General features: G+C 35.0%; 2 protein-coding genes across 3 annotated transcripts in view; one reads left to right on the top strand and one right to left on the bottom strand.

Moving 5' to 3' along the window:
- The window catches only part of LOC121376141 (zinc finger FYVE domain-containing protein 16-like), a 46,271-nt gene extending 19,936 nt beyond the window's left edge, over nt 1–26,335 (top strand). The window contains exons 6-17 of one of the 2 annotated variants that reach the window (XM_041503945.1): nt 6,419–6,559; nt 7,885–8,028; nt 8,570–8,683; nt 9,694–9,747; nt 10,060–10,128; nt 10,700–10,864; nt 12,178–12,402; nt 12,775–12,962; nt 14,100–14,250; nt 14,657–14,900; nt 17,766–18,045; nt 19,684–26,335. In XM_041503945.1, the coding sequence (XP_041359879.1) occupies nt 6,419–6,559; nt 7,885–8,028; nt 8,570–8,683; nt 9,694–9,747; nt 10,060–10,128; nt 10,700–10,864; nt 12,178–12,402; nt 12,775–12,962; nt 14,100–14,250; nt 14,657–14,900; nt 17,766–18,045; nt 19,684–19,836 (1,928 nt within the window). In that variant the 3' untranslated portion in view covers nt 19,837–26,335. The remainder of the gene's footprint in view (nt 1–6,418; nt 6,560–7,884; nt 8,029–8,569; nt 8,684–9,693; nt 9,748–10,059; nt 10,129–10,699; nt 10,865–12,177; nt 12,403–12,774; nt 12,963–14,099; nt 14,251–14,656; nt 14,901–17,765; nt 18,046–19,683) is intronic. The other variant, XM_041503946.1, reaches the window with a different exon arrangement.
- The window catches only part of LOC121376145 (probable dimethyladenosine transferase), a 22,881-nt gene continuing 22,048 nt past the window's right edge, over nt 26,272–27,104 (bottom strand). Inside the window, exon 12 of the mRNA XM_041503950.1 lies at nt 26,272–26,790. Within this exon, the coding sequence (XP_041359884.1) occupies nt 26,748–26,790 (43 nt within the window). The 3' untranslated portion in view covers nt 26,272–26,747. The remainder of the gene's footprint in view (nt 26,791–27,104) is intronic.

Genomic DNA, 27,104 nt, shown 5'->3' with positions numbered 1-27,104 from the left:
TTATTCATGAGCATTTTCGGTATGTCATTAAACATCTAAACTCAGAGAAATTAAGTCACTATTCTATGGAGGTTTTTTAACCGAAAAGCAATTTTAATAGAGAATTTTCAATAATTTTAGTAAAATTTAAATAGCCTGTATTGGAAATAAAAACATATGTTATGTCATCTCCTGATATTTTACTACAAATGGGCAAAACGTTTTTTGTCTGGTTTTAGTTTTACCGGTACTTCATTATAAAGTTAACCTTTAATGAAACGCTCACATTAAGCTGCTATTATTCAAGTACAGTTCTTTGCAGAGTTTTCAATATTTTTGGGCAGTACCATTTTCTTCTAACACCGAGTTAACTCAAATATTTTTTGAAACTGTAATATAGTCTTTATGAAAACTTCATCGTGAACTTTCTCTAAAGTAGTGATGTTCAAATGATCAATTATATATGACCATTTATCGGTTTGCCTTTACTGATGTGATAATGAAGTATAAAATCCATAATTAATTGTGTAGGAAAGTGTTAACTGTAATTGTGCCTCCAGTTTATTTGATGGAATTGATGCAGATATGTTGGGGGATGTGAGTGTGTCATTTCATGTGTATGTAAGGAAAAAATACATTAAGCTGTCATTAAAGGTATACAGTTAGCTATTTGTAGTATCTAGATCCCGGTGAACACACCAATAGGAAAAAAATACATTAAACTGTCATTAAAGGTATACAGTTAGCTATTTGTGGTATGTAGATCCTGGTGAACACACCAATAGGAAAAAAATACATTAAAGTGTCATTAAAGATATACAGTTAGCTATTTGTAGTATCAAGATCCTGGTGAACACACCAATCTGGTGAACATACCAATAGATGCGTAGTCCTTGTAATTCAAACCTTTCTGTCTTTGTGTAAGTTTAATTAATTGTGCAATCGAAAGTTGATCGGTTAAGGTGTATCCTAACTGACTGCAGGCGATTATTTTAGAAATCATTGAATTCAATTGCTGTATCCTAACCGCACGCGTGCAACACAACATATAAATCTGTCGCGTAGCGTGCGTGCAGTTAGGATGCGGCAATGGAAATCAATGATTTCTAAAATAATCGCTTACGTCACATGTGGCCGGTTAGGATAGTGCTTTAGTACCAATCGGTTTTAACTGATGATCAATAAAGAAATTCCAATCGATTCCCAATCATGTACCAATAATTTAAGAGATGAATCTTTGCAATGTGAAAACATAATTGGCAATTATAATTTCTTCTAAAAGGTTGAGTGTTTGTTTATGGGAAATGTTTTAGATATATTTTTTTTCCATGATTTATATGTATAATTGAAGTGTGTGTGTGTGTGTATGTGTATGCATATTTTTGTGTGTTTTATTTTTTTTATACGATTGTTAAAAATTGAATGGTACAAGTTTAGAATAATTATATTATTATATAATGACATCTAATATTTCATATCTTGTTTTTTATTAAGTATATATCCTTTTTTAAATATAACAATACATAAATCTACTTTGTTTACCTGTAACCATTTATATACTGATCTGTAGCATGTTTAGAATGATTTTAGGTACAGCAATACGTTTTGTTATATTTTGGGTCAAACTAGTTCTGTCAATGGACATACATCAACATTTTATTTAACCAAATATTGAAACTTATTTATGTTCAGAAAACTTATAAATTCACCGTTCATTCCTCCAATTACACTAGTATTTTGTTCCGACATTAATTTTATGCACTTGTGAAAACTGAAAACACAGTTTCAGCCATGTACAGCATAAAATAATCAACATAAAATGAATCTTTGTTTAAAAACAGATTTTACTATGAAGACAAATTATGACTGTGTTTGGTTTTTAAGTTACTCATCATGTCCAAAAAACCCAAACCAGGATCGTTAAATATTTTAAAATGAATACAGCATGAGATGGATGAGGCTTTTAACAACAGTATTAATATAATAATAAATATATTAATCTATAAAGTCTTCTCAATAATATGAATTATATTATCCGTAACCATTTCAAATACTAATACAGTACATGAAAAATAATATTGGAAATGTGAGGTGTCAGGGCTTCTAGAGTATGGTAGCCCCACTCCCATGGCTAGTGATATCCAGTGTTGGGCTAGTAAATAACTACTATTACCATGCCAGACAGGGCTTCTAGATTATGGTAGCCCCACTCCCATGGCTAGTGATATCCAGTGTTGGGCTAGTAAATAACTACTATTACCATGCCAGACAGGGCTTCTAGATTATGGTAGCCCCACTCCCATGGCTAGTGATATCCAGTGTTGGGCTAGTAAATAACTACTATTACCATGCCAGACAGGGCTTCTAGATTATGGTAGCCCCACTCCCATGGCTAGTGATATCCAGTGTTGGGCTAGTAAATAACTACTATTGCCATGCCAGACAGGGCTTCTAGATTATGGTAGCCCCACTCCCATGGCTAGTGATATCCAGTGTTGGGCTAGTAAATAACTACTATTACCATGCCAGACAGGGCTTCTAGATTATGGTAGCCCCACTCCCATGGCTAGTGATATCCAGTGTTGGGCTAGTAAATAACTACTATTACCATGCCAGACAGGGCTTCTAGATTATGGTAGCCCCACTCCCATGGCTAGTGATATCCAGTGTTGGGCTAGTAAATAACTACTATTACCATGCCAGACAGGGCTTCTAGAGTATGGTAGCCCCACTCCCATGGCTAGTGATATCCAGTGTTGGGCTAGTAAATAACTACTATTACCATGCCAGACAGGGCTTCTAGAGTATGGTAGCCCCACTCCCATGGCTAGTGATATCCAGTGTTGGGCTAGTAAATAACTACTATTACCATGCCAGACAGGGCTTCTAGATTATGGTAGCCCCACTCCCATGGCTAGTGATATCCAGTGTTGGGCTAGTAAATAACTACTATTACCATGCCAGACAGGGCTTCTAGAGTATGGTAGCCCCACTCCCATGGCTAGTGATATCCAGTGTTGGGCTAGTAAATAACTACTGTTTGCCATGCCAGACAGGGCTTCTAGAGTATGGTAGCCCCACTCCCATGGCTAGTGATATCCAGTGTTGGGCTAGTAAATAACTACTATTGCCATGCCAGACAGGGCTTCTAGAGTATGGTAGCCCCACTCCCATGGCTAGTGATATCCAGTGTTGGGCTAGTAAATAACTACTGTTGCCATGCCAGACAGGGCTTCTAGAGTATGGTAGCCCCACTCCCATGGCTAGTGATATCCAGTGTTGGGCTAGTAAATAACTACTGTTGCCATGCCAGACAGGGCTTCTAGAGTATGGTAGCCCCACTCCCATGGCTAGTGATATCCAGTGTTGGGCTAGTAAATAACTACTGTTGCCATGCCAGACAGGGCTTCTAGAGTATGGTAGCCCCACTCCCATGGCTAGTGATATCCAGTGTTGGGCTAGTAAATAACTACTGTTGCCATGCCAGACAGGGCTTCTAGAGTATGGTAGCCCCACTCCCATGGCTAGTGATATCCAGTGTTGGGCTAGTAAATAACTACTGTTGCCATGCCTGACGGCTAGTGAAACAAAGTTGTTAAATGCTGGATTTAAGTCTATTTGTAAATATGAATATCCTGCCCCCACCCTCACCCCCAATCTTAGTGTTGTTAATCTCTATCTCCCTCTTTAGGTAACATATCCAATTATTACTATTAGTAAATGTTCGTAACATGGTTAAGTTCCTGACACTAGGGATGAGGATTTTGGTGGCAGTCGCTCTTCCTTATTAATGATTCTTTATTTCTTTCCATCAGTACACACACATGTATATAGTGGGGGTTTTATAACTACAGCTTGAAAATATTTTATCTGAACACACAATGAACATACAGTATGATACTTTTTTATGGTACTTCCTGTGACCTTATAACACCAATCTGAATATTCAAAGTATTATCATATCACTGCCTTATAACACCTACATTGCTATGTGTTATTAGGTCACTAGGAAATTAATTCTATGCAATTGCTTGTTTTTCAAATATCCAATTCCAGCAATAAATTTTGAACTGCATAAATAAATATACCTTGTACACTTCTCGTAAAATTAGAATCCTTTTACTTTTGTTATCCCTCATTGGACCTTTTGAGAGACATTTAAATTTAAAAAAAGCAAGTATCTTCCTGCAAAGAATGTTTACATTGGTACTGTCTCAGCATTGGCAATTAGTGACGTAGTTAGTACAGAAGACAGCCAGAGCCAGAGAATTATATCTTCCTAAACTTGACTTTATTTTCACAGTAAACGATTTTAGCAAAATAAAAATATTATATTATATATACTAGCAGAAAAAAGTTTCTGTGCTCCAAATAATTGCATATAGAATATAATTTACTTGAAATCTGGTCATAACAATTTCAGTAAATGAACGCATAGCCACTCCCTTCGATATTCCAGCGGTGTCCTGTCAATTGCACAAGCTATTCATACTGTGTGATCACAAGTTGCATTCTTGGTCACGTGCTCCTGTTTGATGTCATTTTTCTTATCAAAGAAAACTATTTTTGTTGGTATCTGATCGTCGTCAGTGTGATGCCACGCCTCCTACAAAATGAACTTCTTCGAATGATGGGTATGATTGAGGTTAGGATGGAACAATTGCTGTTGCTAGTCATTTTGGTGTTCATTGGTGTTGCGGAGATGTTCTCGACAATTATGGGGTACTAGGGATCTTCCATGTTTACGGTGTCGACATGTGATGTTACGCCAGCAAATTGTCAATATTAAGCGGGTACACACATGGAATCATTTGGAAATGACAAGTTTAACACCCCAAATGCATCCCAAGTTAAAGCCAATCGGTGGAAGAACTGTATGCAACCGATTAGGTGATCACAAAGTATGACCATGACCGTACTTCAGGTTTAGAGAGAATCACTATACTTTTAACAGATAAATAGTATATCTGTGTAAGACACAATACTTTAAAATGTTAAAAATATGTCACACTGAAATTTTAATGATTCACCGGAACTTTTTTCTGTGAGTATATATAGCTTGAAAGGGGTTGCATGACAAAAATTAGGACAATATGAATGTTTATTTGGCTATGTTTGATAAGGGTGTAACAGGCTCGCTGAAGCTAGCCAGACCATGTCAAGTTTACACAATATCAAAACTTAGTAACCTGATAGTCTTTATTTATCATCATTGAACAGCAATACATATAATTTGAACTCAAACCTTTTTCAGCTCTAACTTTGTCTTTCTTTGTTCTATTTCTGTTTTAGTGCAACTTAAATAAAAGAAAATGAAATAAAATTCAGCTTCACTAACAGCTAAAATGGTGAACACAATGCATCAAACCAGCATTTGTCATTGTTGTTACACAACAGGTCCCAATTTCACAAAACATTGTAAGCCAAGTTTTGCACATAAATGTAAATCTACGACTAAACCACAATTCTTATGACTATTATAGTTCAACAAATACAGTTAGATATACACATATTTCATATTCTTTTGTCTTTAAAATACTCCAGCTTCCGTAATTTGTACTTTTCTGCGTAAAATAAAACACTAAACATGTACAAATGCACGACTGGTATAACTGCTAGTAGCAGACGTAAACTTACGATGTTTAGTGAAATAGGCCCCAGGCTTTTAATTTGGAAAACAAATTTCACTGAATAGAGTTAATAACTGTTATGGCAGAATACGATCTTAAACTAATTCTTGATGTTTAAATCATTCAAATGACTATTTGTGATAAATTATCAGATAACTGACATTAGTCTCTTGGTTGTTTACCTGATCTTCAGTTACCACAAAGACAATCAATCAGTATACTGTTTAAATTTAGTACACTGTTTAGACTTGTTTCTCTCTGTATTGACTGATTAGTTTGTCACAAACTATAGATCCTAGGTCATTGAAGCTGGGTTTATACTTGAACCTATAGATGTCCATCACAATGCAAGGTTTATGGTAGGCGAGACATTTAATTCCAAGGAATTCTTGTTATTAGCATATTCTTGTCTCTCGTCTGATATTAATAACACTTATAATATTACTCAAATATTCCTATATTCTTGTATATAACATCAAAACAATTTTAAAGAAAACGTGGATGACTGTTTTTGCATTTTTCTGCTTACTGCCTCTGTAGTGTCATCTATACTGAATTAGGAATTAAAAAGCATGTAACAATCATTCATTCATTAATTTTTTTTAATTTTTTTTTTTGTAATGTGCTAAAATAACCACACATTTTTCTGCCATCCATTTCTGCTAATAGGCTTGCATCTGATTGGCTTCTATCTTATCATGTGACAGGTCATGTGACACCCAGCCATGTGGTCACATGACCTGCCATAAGATGTTCACATGCATTGTGCGGGACTAGTCTGATCCTGGCTTTCTGCTTGCTCTTCCCAGCTGATCCATCGTGTCACGTGGACCTGCCAAGTCCTAACCCCAATAATCCGAGTGAATACTGTTCCACCATTCCTCCTAGTCAGCAGGCCAGTCTTCGTACACCACTCCCAATGGTGCTAGTGCCAACACTTAAAAGACAGGGTGAGTTATCTGCTCTTGGATGGTGGACAGTGTCTCCTGTTTTTTTCAATCCCTTCATCTGTCCCATATTCTTTTTTCACAGTTCGTTTTTTTGTTTGTACGCATTTCTTTTTTTCTTTTTTGTTTTTTAATTTTTTATAATACTTACCGTAAGTTGCATGGTTTTTGTTGTAAAAGTGTTTTTGGTTAATTTTTATTGTAGTTTTTTTGGTAGTACCGGTAGTTATTTAAATGCTTAACTGCATATTTTTAATATTGTTTTCTTCTCTTTTTTTTTATAACAACATTATGTAGTAGCATGATTTTGAAATTTATTAAAACTGAAAACAGTAGTTTCTGTAACATTGTAGTCATTGCCAGCCAGGCATGTGTGTGTTATTTCATATCATCTTACTCATTCACATTCCACAAGACATTTGTCCACACATCTAATTTTTTTCTCTCTCAACTTGCATGGGTTATCTCCCCATTTTAAAATAAATATGTTGTTACCTGGCATTTTTAATTTTATAATTCTGTTGAAAACAAACAGTGATATTATGTTCAAGTGAGATTGTAAGCTTTATAATTCTGTTAAAAACATAGATGTAGATTATACCAATGTATTTTACAGTTGGCTATATATGAGAATAGAATATTAATAGTAATCATTTAAAAAACACAACTCTCTTTACTGGGGTAACGAAATATATATGACATTAGGTCCAACTAATGAAGGTAATGAACAGTACTTTATTAAAATGAATTCACATTGGCCTGTATTGAATCCTGGAAGTACTGTTTGTTTACAATCAAATTGACTGATATTAATGGATTCGAGAAACTTTGTTTGAACATGTATATTGTGTGTATTTTAGTGATATATAACATTTTGAAGTGTACTGCTGTGGGTTTTTTAAAATGTGAAGAAAACAAATACCCACTGCAAGACAAATGCAAGTTTTAGCTCTTAGTTATTCCAAAATTAAATAATGTTTACTAACTTTAATTTATTGATAATAATATGTTGTAGCTAATACTCTTGATTATCATTTTATTTAATTTGATGAAAAGTTTACCATTCCTTTAAATGTTTTATTTTTATGGAATTTCTTTCCTGCATGCTTGTATGTGTATTTCTACACATCTTTTAAGGTGTTTAGGTGTTATTTGACAAGCCTGACATTGTGCATCGTGATTAACTCTTTTTCTGTCAAATCAGGCAGATGACATATTCAACATGGTCATCTGTTTCAAACCTTGTACTTTCAGATTCTGCTACAATAGTGGAGTATGATGTAATATTTTTTATTTTTACTGAATGTTTTTTAACCACTAAATTGCAGGCACCCAGCGAAGGGCCGAACCGAAGCAGGTGATGTTTTCTGATGGAATTCGCCCTGGCGGTGACCTCACTGAGCTAGACGGGTCAGCTGAGGCGAGAGTCGCACCACGGAGAATTGGACGTGTCCAGAAAAAAGTAGAAAAAGGTATTAAATGTCTATTACAGAAGAATCATAACAAGTATATTTAATAGGAACATTATTTATAAAAATGTTGTTAATTTGTATCCAGGAGAGGTGAAAAGAACGCACCCAAAGTCTGTGCGCACTCTGTGAAATTTGTCTTGATGTAGGCATTGTTGTGTTTCGAGCGACATCTACCGGTGACATCAGAATACTAACTTTCAAAATTATTTCGAGGAATTGGGACATGGGGATTCCCATGGTATTTATCGATATAAAACCTGCTTTTTCACTCCATTTGATAAAAACGTGATCTAAGTGTGTTACAGGTTTGTAGATTAACCAAATTATAATTTATTTTCGCTGGATGGAACTAGGTTGTGCGGCTTTAAGTCAACAGGTCGTAAGACGTTTTCTCAATAAGAAATATATGAAATATAACTGAATTATTTGTTTGTATAGTAGTACTTTCTAATACAGGTAGATTGTTCTGTTTTGTTTGTTTATTTATCATGCAGTATTATTTCCTGCAATTCTATAAAATGTGACCGTCTTATATTTGCAGGTGGCCATTCGTCCCCTAAGGCCCGCCACCTGAAGCAGACTGATGCATCAAGGAGACTGTGTCTGATCCCCACTGAAGGCCTGCCTCCATTGTACAGTACATCAGAAGGTGGAGGTCAGTGTAACCCAGGATTAGTCTGGACTAAAATATTATTGGAAACTTTTACGTGTAGGGTGTGTGGGTCTTTTATTGGGTTCCCTGTTGCAGCCAATACCCAATAGCTGATATATAAAAGCCTTTGGTATGTGCTGACCTATCTTTAGGAAAGTGCATAAAAAATGGCTTGCTGCTAATGAAAGAATATAGTGGATTGACTGTGTGTTATGGTGGCAGTGTTATAATTTAAAAAAAAAAAAATTAATTGTATTAAGAACTTGGCTAATTTTGTCAGAAAATCTAAATTCAAATTGTCAGAACTATTAAATGTAACAAAATTAAGGCTCTGTAAAGAATGGCATTTATTTGATTTTCTATATAGCTTTTTGGCAATTTAATAATGAAATATATTCCTCTCATTCAATTTTAAGTTTGTATTTAGCGATTTGATGAACGACAGTGTAAACTATGATAGTGTGTTAAAATCTCAAATTTAAGTCGATGCTGCCTGTTTAATTTTTAAAGAAAAAATGTATTTTCATGCTTGTTTTCAATTTTTTTTCAAACTTGCTTTCATCAGTGTGTGGCTGGATGGTTGTGAAAGATATGTTTGGAATTTATTAGTCCAACCAGAGGGAACTATAGGTTTCATCTCTGTCCTGTCCATCTGTCTGTCCTACATATTTTTCTGGATATGCTTTTTTAGAATGCCTTGAGATATTGAGCTAAAAAAAATTGTATTGCTTTTACAGATCAAGTTTGAGCTATGGCCCTTGAACTTAGGAGATATGAACATTTGTTTTCTGGACTTTTTTCAGAAGGCCTAGAGATATTGAGCTGAAATTTTGTGTATAGCTTTATAATGTACTCTTACAGATTAAGTTTGACTTTCATGGCGATTTACCGACTTTTCACAATGGTATGTCCCTTAAATTTAGGAGATAAGAAAAATGGTTCGGTTGGATAGGAGACATGTATTGCTTTAGCAGTACTCTCATAATGCTTATTATTTTGTTTTTTTCCCTAAGATTTCCGAATGGAAGAAAATCCTGACCCAACTACATTTATGCCTCAAGTTAGAGGTAAGTGTTTAATATCACTCAAAAATAATTTAGTTTTTCTACAAAACCCATGTGCCCAGCACAGTAATGTTTAAATGATAATTAAATTATGATGAAATATGGCTTGTCAAACATGTTATTGTTATAGAAGTATTATGAATTAATTTATGTTATTGTTATAGAAGTATTATGATTTAATTTATGTATCTTATATTATATTAATACTTTGTATATGTTGTAGAATTATTTTTTTGAGTAATTTTATTGTTTACTTTTAGTTTACTGGTAGTTTATTTAATAAGCATTATGGATTTCATTGTTGTTTTATTTCAGATGAGGAAGCTGAGCCTGTGATATTTGCAATAAATCGAAATCTGTTTGTGTTAGTGAAAATACTGTCATGTGAGTGGTACTTAACACTTCCTGTCTGGAAGAGTTAGGGGTTTTTTATGTATATAATTCTATAGAAATTAATAAGACTGCATTAATAAAACAATTACTAAATGTTCAGATGATGATTAGCATTCTTGCCAGATTATTTAGATTATTTAAACAGTGGTTAATGTGAATGGATTAAATTTCATTCAGGATATAAAATAAGAGAAAACATTAAAAACATAATTGTTCAAGTTTTAATAATAATATGGTTAGTGTAAGTCACAAGACATTTCATTTGAGGGTGGGGTTTTGGGGGTGTTTTTTACATGTACCAGTGGATTGCTGTGTGAATGCATTATGTACTGTAAACCAAATGAATATTGTGACATGTTTTTTTGTTTTTTTTTTGCGAATATACACCTTGGCGCAAGTTCATGAAAATAAAGTGTATGTTTAAATTTTGTGGTTTGGTGTTTGGTATGAATGAATGAATGAATGTTGTGAAATCCCGGCACAAATGGCATGAATGAAGCAAAGTTTATATGTCCACATTTTCTTCTCCAGTTTATATTTAACTTTTTGTGTATCACTACAGTGGATTGCTGTGTGAATCGTGAATGCTGGTGCTTCACAACGAAGGGCATGTGTACTGCTGGGCAGGATGAGATTGTCATTATTCTGGAGGTGGAGCCTGATGAGGACATGCCCCCTAGAGACATCTTCTGTCATTTCAGTACAGTGTATGAAGAGGCAAGCAAAGGTCAGTCGTTGCTAGGGTTTCATGGATTATTTTCATGGTACACTCACTTATGTTAGCATCCACCAAAGAGTATGAAAAGATGGCTGCTTAATACAGGTCATTCTTTATTCAAGTGGCTGATTCGATTTATGATATATTCATATATTTACCTTTTTTTTAACAATAGCCAATGTAGTTTTAGTGCTGGTGTATCGTTAAACATTCATTAATTCATTTTATTGAGGGGACCACTTGGAACATGTTTAACTGTGATTTGATAATATAAAATAGGTGGGTCATACTTTTGCTAGTGTGTTTGCTAAGCATAACATTTTAATGCTACCTTTTAAACTGAAGATGGGTTATCTTTGTACATTACTGATCCAAATAAATTCACAGATATCTTAAAGGTGTAGGTAAAAAGCATTTTGGTGTAAAAATCACCTGTTATTAAAATACCCATTTCAGCTATTAAAAGCTAAGAATAAAATGCATGAGTTTTCACATACGATAGCTGACTCATATTTTGTTTCATCCACTTAATGTAAATATTTAAAATGTTACTATACAGTGCAACCTAAATACAGGTCAGTTTGTATCAGATTGGAATGTTTGCATGAATTGTAGCCACTTGAGAAACTTTGACCTTAATTTTCATTTAAATTTACATTTTAGATTTATCTTGTTTTTATACACCTGTCTTTGTTGGATCATATTATGGTATGCTGCTGTCCATCCATTCAAACTTTTCATTTCAAAGCATATCTTATCAATTCATATACGATCATAAAACCTTGCATGAAGTACCACTTAGGATGGCACTGTGTCTTGTACCATAACTAGGTCACCATGACCTAGTTTTCACGCATTGTTGCACATTAAAGGACATTTTGTCCAGACCATATCTTCTTTATCAATTCATATAGGATCATCAAACCTTGCATGCAAGTACAACTTGGGATATGGGTGTGTTACATACCATAACTAGGTCACGGGCATATCATGTACCTTTCCAGTACTCTTGTTTTCATTCAGGGCTAGCTCTACCACTCGCCAAATTTACCAAATGCGAATTTTAGGAACAATTGGCAAATGTTATTTTAATATGGCAGAAAAAAAGAAAAGAAAGCAATTTGCTGGAAAATAAAAGTTTTTTTGCATTTTTGGACATAATTTGGCAAACGGTTTTGCACACCCAGAGCTAGCCCTGTTATTTGACATATTTCAACACTAATAGTAATACTGTGATACTTGTTATTCTATTAATATTCTATTTATGAATTTGTTCTGTAATTCTGTGAATGCTGATTTCTTGTTATTATGTTCTAATTTAGGTAACACTGTCTCTGATATGGGTCACAGTATTTTCAACCAGACGTTTCTAGATTCACGAGATCATGGTGGATTCCTCTACCTGCGACCGACCTTCCAGTGTCTGCAGAAAATTATCCTTCCACAGCCACCATACGTGTTTGGAATTTTACTACAGAAGTGGGAGACACCATGGGCTAAAGTATTTCCTGTCAGATTATTGCTCCGGTTAGGAGCTGAGCACCGATGTAAGTTTGAGTTAATTGTTAATTAAAAAATGTTTAATAAAGTTAACAAAAACAGCTGATCAGGCACTAATCTAGCCAGTGAATTGTTCTTTTTTCCACTGAAATAGCGCTCAAGTTATAGAGTTGTAAGCAGTGGTGACAAATTGAATTTGCAGTAATATTTTGACCTCATCCAATTTCAGAAACATGGACAAGCAACTGTTGTTCCTCTACATCGTTTGTTAGGGGCCTACTCCATGTTTTACTGAAGTTTTTAAAAATAAATTATTTGAAAATGGTCATTGAAGAAATCTTATATTTTATCATATAGTTTAAAGCATAAAACAAAACTAATTTCATGTTGATTTTACAGTATGACATTTTGTCTTACAGACTATCCCTGTCCCCTAGTGAGTATCAGGAACCGTAAACCCGTATTTTTCGAGATTGGTCACACGATAATGAACCTTCTGGCTGATTTCCGCAACTACCAGTACATGTTGCCGCAGATCAGGGGTGTGCATATCCACATGGAGGACAAGAAAACCATCATCAAGTTCCCCCGAAACAGATATGATGAGGTCAGTGCCGTATATAGCTTTGTCAAATTATACATGGCGTGGTGCTTCCCAGTTGGAGGGGCGGGATGTAGCCCAGTGCTAAAGTGCTCGCTCGGTTAGGATCGATCCCTGTCGGTGGGCCCATTGGGCTATTTCTCTTTCCAGCCAGTGCAAGTATGGTATGTACTACCCTGTCTGTGGGATGGTGCATATAAAAGATCCCTTGCTGCTAATCGAAAAGAGTAGCCCATGAAGTGGCGACAGCAGATTTCCTCTCTCAATATCTGTGTGGTCCTTAACCATATGTCTGACGCCATATAACCGTAAATAAAATGCATTGGTTGCGTCGTTAAATAAAACATTTCCTTCCTTTCCCATTTGGAGGGATGTGGCATCAATCCTTTATGAACTATATTTTTGGAAGGTATTATTATTTAAATGTCTTGAATATATATTACACTGGACTGTCCAAACCAGCATCTATGTAATGAAGACTTCTATGTAAAATGACATGATCATAGAATCTCATTCATTGACAATGATTTGAGTAAAATCTGCGTAATTCAGCACTCTACATATACTGAGCATTTCCTTAATCCAGTTTAGACAAAGTCTCTAACATATTTTAAAGTTGCACTTCATGGAATGTTGATTTTTCAATACAACTTTATAGTCATTGTGTTAAATTTAGTTGATAGTTAAACTCTGTAAACAATTGGGTTAGAAGCATCAAAATGTTTTTTGTTTTGAATTCTTAGCAAAGACTAATGGAATCGGAAGGTTTAATTATTTTTATGCTTATTTGAGTGCTGTGATCAGTGTGGAAGAGTTTAAACAGAACAGACTATTTTTTCATTTCAACTTATTTTCCTGCTTATATCCAATTACGGTTCAAGCACGCTGTCCTGGGCACACATCTCAGCTATCTGGACTGTCTGTTCAGGACAGTGGGTTGTTAATTGTTAGTGGTTAGTGAGAGAAAATAGGGTGTAGTGGCCTTACACCTACCCATTGAGTCATTAAAACTCGTTCTAGGTGGGAGCCGGTATTGGGCTGGGAACCCTTTATCTACCAGCCTTATGTCCGAAAGCTTAACCATGATACCACCGAGAGGCCGGTAGAACAGACTAAACATGTTTTTCATTTCTCTCTGTGCAGCTGATGAAGATGGTTAACGGTAGTAACGAGCACGTGATGGCTCTAGGAGCCAGCTTTAGTCCGGATGCCGACTCTCATCTCGTGTGCATTCAGAACGATGAAGGAAACTACCAAACCCAAGCAATTAACATACAGAACAAACCTAGGAAAAGTGAGTGTAAACGTCCATGATCTCCACCAATAAGTCTGTTCGCTCCATAGATTATTTATCTTACTGTGAGAAAAAAGTGTTCCGTGTAATGTTACATTTTAGTCAGTTTGAAACATAGTAACTGAAGTTACTTATTGATTTTCAGTAAATCTTGTGTTTTGGTGGTCCTCTGTGTACATCTCCCTCTCTCTCCCTCGTCTCCTCCCCCCTCCCCTCCCCTCTCTCTCTCTCTCTCTCTCTCTCTCTCTCTCTCTCTCTCTCTCTCTCTCTCTCTCTCTCTCTCTCTCTCTCTCTCTCTCTCTCTCTGTATAATACATTTAATGCACATAATTATAAATGATATAAAACAACCTTTGAAAGTTTCTGATATTCATCTATATGATTTAAACATTGTTGTCGACTTCAGTAACCGGTGCCAGCTTCGTGGTGTTTAATGGGGCCTTGAAGACAACGGCTGGCCTGCGGGCCAAGTCGAGCATCGTGGAGGACGGGCTCATGGTTCAGATCCTGCCCGAGTGCATGGCCGAGGTGAAGCAGGCCATCAAGGACATGCTGGACTACACCATCGGGTGTGGCACCGTCTCGTCGGACAAACCAGAGGAGGTCGTGCTCATTCAGTGGGTGGACGACGACAAGGCTGTCAATATAGGGTAAGTAACACTGTCTGTTAGTCTAATTCAGTGGGTGGACGATGACGAGGCCGTCGATATAGGGTAAGTAACACTGTCTATATGTCAATATAGGGTAAGTAACACTGTCTGTTAGTCTCATTCAGTGGGTGGACGATGACAAGGCCGTCGATATAGGGTAAGTAACACTGTCTATATGTCAATATAGGGTAAGTAACACTGTATGTCAATATAGGGTAAGTAACACTGTCAATATAGGATGACGCTGTATGTCAATATAGGGTAAATAACACTGTATGTCAATATAGGGTAACATTGTATGTCAATATAGGGTAAGTAACACTGTATGTCAATATAGGGTAAGTAACACTGTATGTCAATATAGGGTAAGTAACACTATGTCAATATAGGGTAAGTAACACTGTATGTCAATATAGGATAAGTAACACTGTATGTTAATATAGGGTAACACTGTCTGTTGGTCTCATTCAGTGGGTGGACGATGACAAGGCCATCAATAGGGTAAACCGTCCTAATTTCGGATGTAGCCCTAACTTCGGACGTTCCAAATAAATGCTCGCTGTGCACAAGTTATGTAATAGTCATGAATAAAAATGATTTTAAAAATGACCGATTGTCTTCGTGCATTTTTTTCTGCAAAACAATTATGACTTAGGTGCTATCTTGCAAGCCCCCAGGGATTTTAAACTGATCTTTTGGTCAATACAACTTTGACAGTTCGCGAAAGAAAAGTCGACACCTCCAATATTTCAGGTACGTATACACAATCAAATGATGCAAAGTACGAAATAACTAACAATTTACATAATTTGATTTATTATCTACAAATTTGGAAGTCATAAGTTATTTGCTATTAGCTTACTTTACCTGAAATCTCCCCTGAAAAAAAGTGTCCGATGTTTGGCCGTGTCATTTGGCAGCCATGATCGCACGGAAAAAGTGTGCATGCTTATGGGAAATCCCCCAACATTTTTGTGCTGCTGTTTAACTGTTTTATACTGTTTATGATGAACTAATACAGAATATAAACATTGCATTTCACATGCACTATGAACAGTATGTTCAAACATCTACATGTGTAGGATACAAGATCTTGGAAATTTGGCTCAACCACACTTCCATGACGACTGACACAGATGTTATCTTTGAACTGGTTTTACAACGTTCCTTTCTGCGTTCAAATCGGTGTAAGTCTAAATGCTACATAAATTATTTGCCATGTGTAAAACGCCTAATACAAGTGGTAGGTACTTGCCAAATGGAAATAAATTACATTTCTAACATGCTGTCTGTAATTAGGACGTCCTGTCCGATGTTAGGCCAGGTAAGTATGCGTCAGTAAAAGGGAATTCCCAAGTAGCCTCGTTCTCGATTTATAGTCGTGTGAGGCATTTAAGAAAGCCGATGAAGCCAGTCTATAGATAGCGGAATATGGCAATCGAGACTACGGTGTTGACGTGATGTCACAGTATTTTCAACAAGTACGTGTCCGAAATTAGGACGGTTTACCCTATAGGGTAACACTGTATGTCAATATAGGGTAAGTAACACTGTCTGTGTGTTAATATAGGGTAAGTAACACTGTCTTTTTATATGTGCGTGTCAGTGTAGGGTAAGTAACACTGTCTGTGTGTCAATATAGGGTAAGTAACACTGTCTTTTTATATGTGCGTGTCAGTGTAGGGTAAGTAACACTGTCTGTATGTCAATATAGGGTAAGTAACACTGTCTTTTTATATGTGTGTGTCAGTGTAGGGTAAGTAACACTGTCTCTATGTCAATATAGGGTAAGTAACACTGTCTTTTTATATGTGTGTCAGTGTAGGGTAAGTAACACTGTCTGTATGTCAATATAGGGTAAGTAACACTGTCTGTTTATATGTGCGCGTCAGTATAGTCTGTCTCATTCAGTGGGTGGAGTATGATGAGCCTGTCAATATAGGGTAAATAGCACTGTACATATGTATGTATGGTGTTTGTCGAAGAGGATAAAGCTGTTAATATTGGGTAAGTAGCACATTTGTATGTCTGTATGTGTGTCCGTCTCATTCAGTGTGTCGAAGATGATAAAGCTGTTAATATCGGGTATGTAGCAGATAATAAATAATAATATACTCTTCAAAAAAGTAGGGGAACCTAAAATATTAATGTTAATATCAACTATTAGACCGAACATACATTTTGACCACAGACATCCTAGTAAAGAACGTTCAGGTCTGTTTATGAACACACCAAAACACATTCCATAGTTTGCATGTGCATCACACAGTTGTCCCGTAGTCCCATACACGTTCGTGGGGTGTCATTCTTGATTTTTACAATTTCCAGGAAGGTTGATTAATCACTGTGGAACATTATTTCTGTCAATCTTTTTCATTCTGTTGATCATACAGTTGTTATTGTTTTGTTTTTAGTCATTTTTATTGTTTGAATTTGCGATTTACTGATAAAAACCGTCAACTTTCACATTTCACTTCTGACCCCAATCGTCCTTCAAGATCTTTGGTGGTCATAAAACCTACTGTAATACTGAACTACCGGTTGTAATGTTTGCCCTATTAATTCACTATTATCATATAACCATTCCCCACAGCTAATATACCTTACAATTTTGACAATTGTAAATTCTTATTAGAGTTCCCCTACTTTTTTTGAAGAGTATAGGTGTTAAGTAGTTGATAATTAACTGGACTATTACCAGTGTGTTAGTTGTCAACATTCCCAGATATACATTGATAGTATAATGTTAAACTTGTTAATAAAATAATGTCTTTTCTACCAGCTTATTTCGTGTTGATCTGAACAATGTTTTACTTTTAATTTGTGAAATCAACCATTTATACTGAGCTGTTACACTTTTTCCAGTGTTAAAAGCCCCATTGATAACAAGCTAATGGACGGGATTAAGAGTATTCACATCCACAACTCGACGGATTACATCGGAGAGAACCGACTGATCCGATGGACAGAGGTGTTCTTCATCCAGAATGAGGATGCCGGGTCCAGGTGGGAACCTGTCGACCTAAGCCGTCTGGCAGAAACGCTCGCGTCTGCTACCTGCATTGCAATAACGAGTCACCTCGACCAGCTCAAGGAGGCTTCCATGACCAGAATTGGTCTCAGAGTCATCATTGACACAGAAAGAGTAGGCCGTTTTTGTGAAATGTTTGATGATGTTGTTTTTTCAAGGGTTATCAACAGTTGTTAACATTTTCGAGTGTTAAGAAACATAATTTAAAAAAAAAGAAAGAGTACAACTGACCTTTGTTAAACATTTTAATTTTTTGGAACCTGATCCTACCTTGAAAAAAGGGCCAACCTAAATTTTTGCAAAATTAATATATCTGAAGTCCTAGGAGTGCATTTAGTAAAAAGATAAAAAAAGGGGTGGGGGAAGCAGACCTTCCCTAAACAATTTGGGTATGTTCCCAGAAAGACGCATTTGTTTTTAGGCCTAAGTACTATTTTTATCAGCTTTATACAAATGTTTGTTTTAAAATCATATGCTTGCATTAACTCTCTCCCCTAGCATTTGGTTTGTTCTCGAGAATAATTGGGAATGACCCGTTATTTTCTTTTAAAAAAATAAAATTCTCAATGTCTTAATTTTCTATGTAAATGTGTTGATAAGGTCTTATTTTTGTTCAGCCATAGAACCTGTCAGTCATAATCAAATGCTCAAATACTTGGGTAGGAAACCTGCTTTTGGGTTATGCAACATTTTGAATAACATATTTTGTGTTTATTATCATTTTGATTTCATTAAGAATTGACTGCAATTTTTTGTTTGTTCATGCAAGTATGAACCGAAAAAACCGATGTGTATACTGTATGATCCCGCATAGCGGGATCATACAAAAGTGTGTACATCATTTTTTCGGTTCATACTTGCATGAACAAAAAAATTATTGCAGTCAAATCTTATAATATTAAATTTATATGCATACTTTAACAATACATAACTGAATTTATTTTGTTTAGCTTTAAATACGCCTGTAGTATTGTTTGTGTAAACTTCATTGATACTTATGTCGCGTAAGAATGCGAACGTTCATTCACTATTATTTGAATCGGGTGATTTTTTGTAAATGAAGTCATTTCCTCTAGCTGCTGTGCATTTTTATGGATCATTTAGTTATATTGGAAGGAATTGTCCTATTCGTGTTTAGTTTATATTTTATCAAGTGAATGAAGGGAACGTGTCTAACATTTATGCTGTCAGTGGAACCGTTTAATTTTTGCCAACAGCTGTTGAACATCGCTTACAAGTAAGTTACCAGGCTTGGAATTTCCTACATGATTTCTTTGGCCAACGACCCAGACTCATGTCCTGATTAGCGAAGAGGTTTTTTTGTTGTGTTTTTTTTTAATCAGTGCGAATAGATCCATATGTCTACTCTGCTATAGCATTTTCCATTAATTTATCGTATACATTTTTTGTAGCTTTCACGTGTGTTTTCTTCAAAATATCTAAATATGATTGCCAAAATAATCCGGTTTGTTGCACAAAAGTAGTGCGAGTCAGTGGGGAGGGGTGTAGTAGGCGTGGCTTAATTTTGGGGGGTTCATTGAGATATGATATTTATTATCATTTTGAATTCATATTTTGTGTCTATTATCATTTTAATTTCATATTTCATGTTTATTATCATTTTGAATTCATATTTTGAGTTTATTATCATTTTGAATTCATATTTCATGTTTATTATCATCATACCTTGTAAATTTTAAACCTTACAGTTATTTACAATATATGACAAAAATTTATTCCCTTATTTTTCAGGTGGAATATGAAATTGGTGCAAATGGTGAAAAGTTGCCCGATTTCTACATGAATGAACTGGATAGTGCTTTAATCCCTGTCATACATAACGCGGCCTCCCAGAGTCAGGAGGGCCCCATTGCTCTAGAACTCATCTTCTACATCCTCGAGTGAACGGGCTGTACCCTACATAACATGAGCTATATTACACAGTTGTATCAAATCAGCAGCTATATTTGTAACTTAATGCAGCAAGCACTGGTTAATGCGAACCACTTAAAGCTTATGCTTTGCACGGGTAGAATTCAGTCAACCCTCTTTAGTATTTGATTTATGAATTTGAAAGACTTGGTGTCATTGTCACTTAAATGGTGATATATTTTATTGTAAAGATTCAGATAAGTGACTATTTAAAAGGAACAAAAATTCATGGCTATTAGATAAGACAGAATACCATTGTTTAGTGCTCTAGATATGTTATCTATATGTAAAAAGAGCATTTACAATTCTTGTACAGCCAATGTGTGGAAACTTTAAAAACATTCTTAAGATGTCCATGTTTTTTTTAACTATCTGAGTATTATTTTTCATACTTTAGACCAAAGGATGTTGTTATTTTTTTGAAAAAATGTTGAAATATTTCTATAAGTGTGACTGAGTGAGTGAGTTAGTGTGAGTAAGTTGTTTACTAGTATGTGTGACAGTATTCGTATGTGCTGTTTTTACTGGCTTTGGCTAGTGGGATGTTCCCTTTAGCTCAGTTAGGACTTTGACAGGGAGGGTCACTGGTTCAAACCTTCTCAGTGGAGGTTGTGTTATTTGTTATATATTTTTTCCTGATTTGTGTGTGTGTTTGTGTCATAAGTTATTAATGTTTCTATAACGATGATGTGTAAAGAGAGTTGACTGTATTCTTCCTGTTTTTCCTGCCTTGCCTTGTCCGTCACAAAGCTTGTAAATCATCGTATTCAAGAAAAAACTCATCCAAATAACTATTTTTTCATCACATTGTTTTTTTCACAACTATGTAAAGTACTTTGCCTCCATATTTGGTGGCATGGCCTTTACTCTGCTTTGAAAATACCCAGAAAAGTGGTTTAATGGCATGTGCAATCATCATTTTTGTTACATATAATACATTTATATGTTAGATTCATCTAAGTCATTGAATTTTATGATTTTGTGGTAAGTCCCACATGTGTGTTTAGTATTGGTAATTCTTCAGTAATGAGATTTTTAAAACATTAGTGTACTTCACTGCTGATTAAAATAATACAACACCTTTTGGATCAAATATTGTACATGGAATTGACAGTTTTGTCAGCAATTGTATTAATAATAAGATATATTCCTTTCTACATAAGGAGCCAACCAAGGCTGTAACAAAATTGCATACATCAGGTGGCTGCTTTCGACAGTTTAAAAATGTCTGACCTCTGACTACTTAAAAGAGACTCTTTATTAACAAGTGCCGCTGTACTATTACGCATTAATTAAGAAATAATTACACAATAAGATATTGGATGAATAATATAAATGCCAGGTGCCCTTTAAAAGATCTGATCAAAATGTCATTTGAATCATTAATTCAGTAATTTTGTAGTCAAAATGGGGGGCCAAATTTACAAAGCTTATTTTTTATAGTGTGTTTAAGCATTGTAAATATGTATGATTACGTGTGCATGGCAAAAACAGGCTTTGTAAATTCTATCCTAAATGTTTAATAAAATATTCAATAATTATAAGCAATCAGCTTGATAACATTCATTGGTTTTAAATTTGTTCACTTTGCCATGAAATATGTACCATATATCATCCTGTACCTAGCAGTACAAATTATGTGAATAGTGATGTTTTGAAACTTGTAATATTTGTGCATTTCATCTTGCTGTGCTTATAATATTCAAAGTAATAAAACTTATTATAAATAAATGCCATGTTTGTGACAAAGCTGATACCACATTCGATACATTTTTATAACCAATATATTTCCAGAAAAATTTATTTAGTACACAAGAGTTCCCTATACTGCACATAAAATAAATAAGTTGATTTATATGAGATTACACTGTAATATAAATTCAGTTATTACACAGTTGTACAGATATGGGAGTGGTTATTTCACTGTGTATAAACAAGAGTTATTCTACGTTAACATTGTATGTATAGTGATAACAGAATATGTAATATATTACTATTTATTTTTTATCAATGTTCTGCAACAGAATCATTGTTTTGTATATTTCACCACTTTGGACTTCCTCGTCAGTTTGCATCTGGTCTGTCTGAGAAGTGCTGCAACATTTTTCTTTTTCTGGTATGATTGTAGTCGAAGTGTCCTCTGACCCTACACTGTTGAAAATCACAGCTAGGTTTGGTTAAATCAATAATTAAAATTGTGCATTGTTTCGTAACGACACTTTTGTCAAAAAGTATGTCTCGAAATAAAATTTTATAAATTTAAAGGTGAATAACATTAATGTGATTTTTTTTTTTTAACAACCCTGGCAAATTCAGCTTCCATATAAATAATGATATGGAAACAACAGAAGGCCATCTGTTGCTCTCCTGATTAAAAATGTCATGCAAAATATTTCAACTAAGGAGTGCAATTTCTCAAATCTACAAAATAAATTTACTTGAAGTTTTGGTTGAGGGGAGGGGTTTTCCTCCCATTTTTTTAAACAATTCATATGGGGATGTCATTGGACATCAGAGAAGTGGAATGTAGTTTGTGAAAATTGTGTGTGATAAATTATTTTATTGACATAAGAGGTTTTTAGCAGTGAACGGTCAGAGGACTAGTATGCTAGTTGTTAGAACTGATACTTGCCGCATGAAAGGTACAAATGTTTTGCTAGAGTAGTTCAATGTCATGTATATGTGAATGTTGACTTGTTATTTTACCTGTTACTTTGCAAGGCTCGAAATGGACAGGAGACCAACAGCAAATGATGTTCATAATACACAATATGCTTCTAACATTTCACAACCAGTTTATGCTTTCCATCTCTCGTCTTTCTCTCTCTCTCTCTCTCTCTCTGTTTTTTTTTTTTTTTTTTTTTTAAAGTATTTCTCATTTTTAGGAGGGATACCATAATCTCTAATCAGTGTTCATCTCATGTCTTCTGTATTGCTGTTGAAAAGTTACACTAATAGTCAGGGGCTAATTCACTAAACTCTCGCAACTTTGCGATCTCGCAGTGCAATGCTTAAAGACTTGCAAAGAGGATGCTTTGTTGTCTAGCAGAGCCTAAGAGAGCTTTTTGAATTAGGCCCCAGATTATGAGTCTTTATTTTGAAATAAATATTTAGAACTGCTCTGCATTTTCGGACAATTGCTTCCAGATTAAAATGGGAGCCGCAAATATTGCTTATCATTGTACAAAATTAATTTTGAGCCCTGTTTTATCGTGTTTCATGTTCTGTAGAGAGAATGTCACTTGTTATTGTGATTATATCAACCTTGGTACAAACTCCAGTAGTCTCGTAACTTGCCAAGTTTTGCATTTATTCATCAGAGTAGTCTTTCTTTTTTTCCAGATGGGTATGCTCAGAAATGGACTATGTAAAATATTTAATATAATTTTAAGGTTATAATTATATACTTCATTATTATGCGATGCACAAATTAAAAATGAATCAAACCAAGTTATTAAAAACCATCCTTTCGTTTGAATCTGCCTGTACGAGTTATCCTACATCTGTGGTTATTCAGAAAAGAGTGCGTGTGATTGTGTATTATCACTTAGTAGGATATTCCTGTTGGCTGAATTTGACAAGAAAACCAATATTTTGCATGTCATTAAATCTGGCACATCCACATTGCACCCTGGTTATCCAAACACTAGCCATTTGTTTTGAAGTATCTGGGTTCTGTTTATAATCCAAGAAAAAAAATCACTTTCATGCTTTTTCCCATTACATCTTTTCACTATGCTACACTTAAGTGTTGTCAGTTCTAAGTGGATTTTTTTCTTGCCAAATCTAGGGGTTTTCTTGTTAATTTGTGTATAAGCACAAAATACTGTAGTTTACATGAACAGGTTGGTACACGTCGGTGTTAAGTACATCATCTGGCAAAAGATTGCTTATCATTGGTGTTTTTTGTTTTTTTGTTACAAGATCACATTAACATTTCTGAATCACTGTAACTAAACATTAACATTTTTGAATCCCTGTAATTAACTAGATATATGACTGCACTTCACTTCACTTTGTTTGCCTAGAACACTTGAAACAGCTACATACGAGTTAATTCGATTGTTATCTTATGAGTGTTCTAGTTTCAGTAATGACCAGAGAGTTGGAATCAAATGACAGGTCGGGTATATGAGTATATTTTAGGACATAATCATTGGTTATTTGCAAAGATCATTGGAGTCTTGTAATCTTCATCCTGCTGCATTTGATTAACTACATGGCTGTTAACAAAAGTAAAATGATGTGACTGAAATTTCAAGGTACAGGGCATTGCCCTGGTTGGGGGTTTAGATGGTGGATGTCAGTGTCAAACATCTCATAATTCCCACTCTCCTTAGTGCACGTTGCGTAGTTCTCGAATGACCCCATTATTCAATTGTAAATAATAATGAAGTAACATACCGCTGGTCAGTAAATGTTAATTTTTGACCGGATCAATTTTATTAAGTTTCAATATCTATAATACACAATCTAATAATCTCCCAGCAGAACTATTACATTGTAATCGTGTTCAAACTCGCACGTGCTGTTTGTCACATGGTGTGACATCGGGTACGGCCATTACTTCAAAGGGAGTGAGTAGCACATTTAAATTAGTTGGGTTTTTTCACTTAATTTACAACTACTGTTGTAACAGATTTCTTTTTGGGGGGTGGGTTTAAATGTATGGTAGATTATACCCTGGGATGGGTCCCTAAAGGGGGTCAGTGGGGCAAAGAAAACGTCCAAAGCGATCAGGTTGACATTACGGAAACCGAAAACGGACGAAATGATTCTCATTTAAAAAAAAAAAACCTGACTGAAAATATAATTGAGACAATTTCTCCGACGACAGAAATCCGTCTCACGACGGACAGTTAACAGCCATGTAACTATCTTTGTGTTGGAGGATTAACACAATGTACGTGTTGTGAATATTGCATCTATGTTTACTGTAGACATTTTGCTTCCAGTCTTGCCACTTACATTCTGCATTATACAAATTTATCTGGAGTAATATCAAAAATAATCAAATTATCATCAGAATTTTAAATGGTTAAATCATTAATTCTTAATTGACATATTTCACATTGTATTTGGGTAACAGTATATTCCATATATATCTAGTTTAAAAAAAAAAAAATAACCCTGTTCTATGCATTCACACCTGATTTGCTGTTGCAAATTTATTATTATTATTAATTTACAATTTTTGTTTTAATGACTGGAGTGGTCAAACTTGTGTGTAATGATTAAGATAACCTGCTGAACTTGGCATATGTAGACATATTTGTGGGACATTTCTGAGGCCCCTTTAAAGACAGCAGCTTGTTATATAAGGTGTCCTTTATATCAGGTTTGATTGATGGATGTATCTGACCACATAATTTATCACTGTATTTAAATAAATTTACTTTAAAAATTTAAAATTGTAAATCATGAATTACTAAATTTAGCAATATTACGACATTGAAGGAAGACAGCAAACTAGTATTCAATACACTTATATATAATATACTGTACACAATACACAAAATGCAACTCCAGACCTCATGTTTCAAGCTTGCTTTGCAATGGTTAAGAGATGCCCAACACCATATGTTCATTAAAGTGGTATTGTTTTTTTTAGTAGTGTAGAGGGAAGGTTCTTACAGCTTTGGTAGAAATTATTTAAACATGTAACAAAAGTATACTGAACTCCTTTGAAAATGCACCACCCAATTTTCAGTTGTTATTGCTACCACGTATATGATTGTCATAAAACACACAATAACCATATCCCTTGTATTCAGATTATATCCAGTTACATAAAATCAGTTAAATGTTGTTTTCTTCTCATATCATTTACACAACTATACATCTAACTGGTGTGTTTTCAATGGAGTTCAATCCAATTGGGTTCTCAAAGGTAATTCCTTTAAAGTGGATAGATTTCCCACTTCAATACTAAGAAAAAGGTATGTTTGTTTTTCATATAAATGGAAATCACTGGTATGTCACAATTTTATGGATTAAACTTAACAGTTACATGATCCATAGGCCATTAAAACAAGATGTCTTGAAAGAGGAAGTGGCAGGTACCACTTAAGCGTAGAAAAAGTGTACTGATCAAAACAAGTTGTCAGATTGATTCTTTATTCTTAGAGGAATGTTTTCATGTGTGAATATTGTGCTGTTCTAGGTGTTTTACAGAATAATTTATTTAGAATTTTGCTATAGCAATACATTTACATGTGGTTTATTTCTGTTGTGTTACCTACTTCAGATTTGTATCTTACACTTAAAACCTTGGTAACCAGAATCTATGGTTACAGTTTTGTGTTACTGGCATGTTATAACATGCACAATATCCAATGTACAGTTGACAGCAACTGAATTGTGATTGCATATACTGATAATACGGGACAAAAACGAAACAGCCTTAGATTGTTTTCTGTATATAATATTTATTTTCTGTTAAGGACCCAATAAACGTGTTAATAGCCCAAAACATCTTTTGTTATCATTTTACACAATTAGATGCCTCCTTAAACTGCAAGAACAGTCTTTGATAGGACTACACATAAAATGTCATATTCTCCTGTCTGATCACTTTCAATACTTGGCTCCCAAAGGAAAGGAATATTGATTTAGCAATACCCCCGCACATGTTTACAACTAAGATATTGTGTATCCTGCTGCATAGACCACAGCAATAGGTCTTAATGTTCATGTTTGCTTGATCCTATGCCCTTCGGTGCACTGAAGATTTGGACAAAGAAGGCTGCAACACATTCTAAAACAACATTTGTCCATGGCGTCTTGTTACAGTAAATGGTATCACTTGTTTCTCAGAAGGTATTTTCACCAGACGACATCAAGACAAGATGTCAAAGTTTATCACAGATGTTGAAATTTCCCCATCAAGAGAAGTGGATTCCTTCTTTGTTGAAACTGTTTAAGAGTCTGAAAAATACAATAGTATTCATATTTAGAAGAGATGTGGCAGATAATGAATGAATTGAGTAAAGTATTTGCTGTAATGGCCCGATCACACTGGCCCGAATGCCATTCCGTTTGTTTTCCGAATACGAAAGTGGTGCGATTTTTTAAACTGGCCGAATGTCCCTCCGAATGAGTTTTCCCCAATGTATCGCCGAATGCTTTCCGTTTGTTTTCCGAATAGACCGAATACTTCCCGCATATTGACTCCGAATGCTTTCCGTAGGCTTTCCGAACACGGCGAATCGACCTAGAATGGACCGAACTCTTTCCGCATG

This window comes from Gigantopelta aegis, chromosome 6 (genome assembly GCF_016097555.1).
Source record: "Gigantopelta aegis isolate Gae_Host chromosome 6, Gae_host_genome, whole genome shotgun sequence".
NCBI lineage: Eukaryota > Metazoa > Mollusca > Gastropoda > Neomphalida > Peltospiridae > Gigantopelta > Gigantopelta aegis.
The sequence above is the reverse complement of the archived record's forward strand: the minus strand, read 5'-3'. Positions and strand labels throughout refer to the sequence as shown.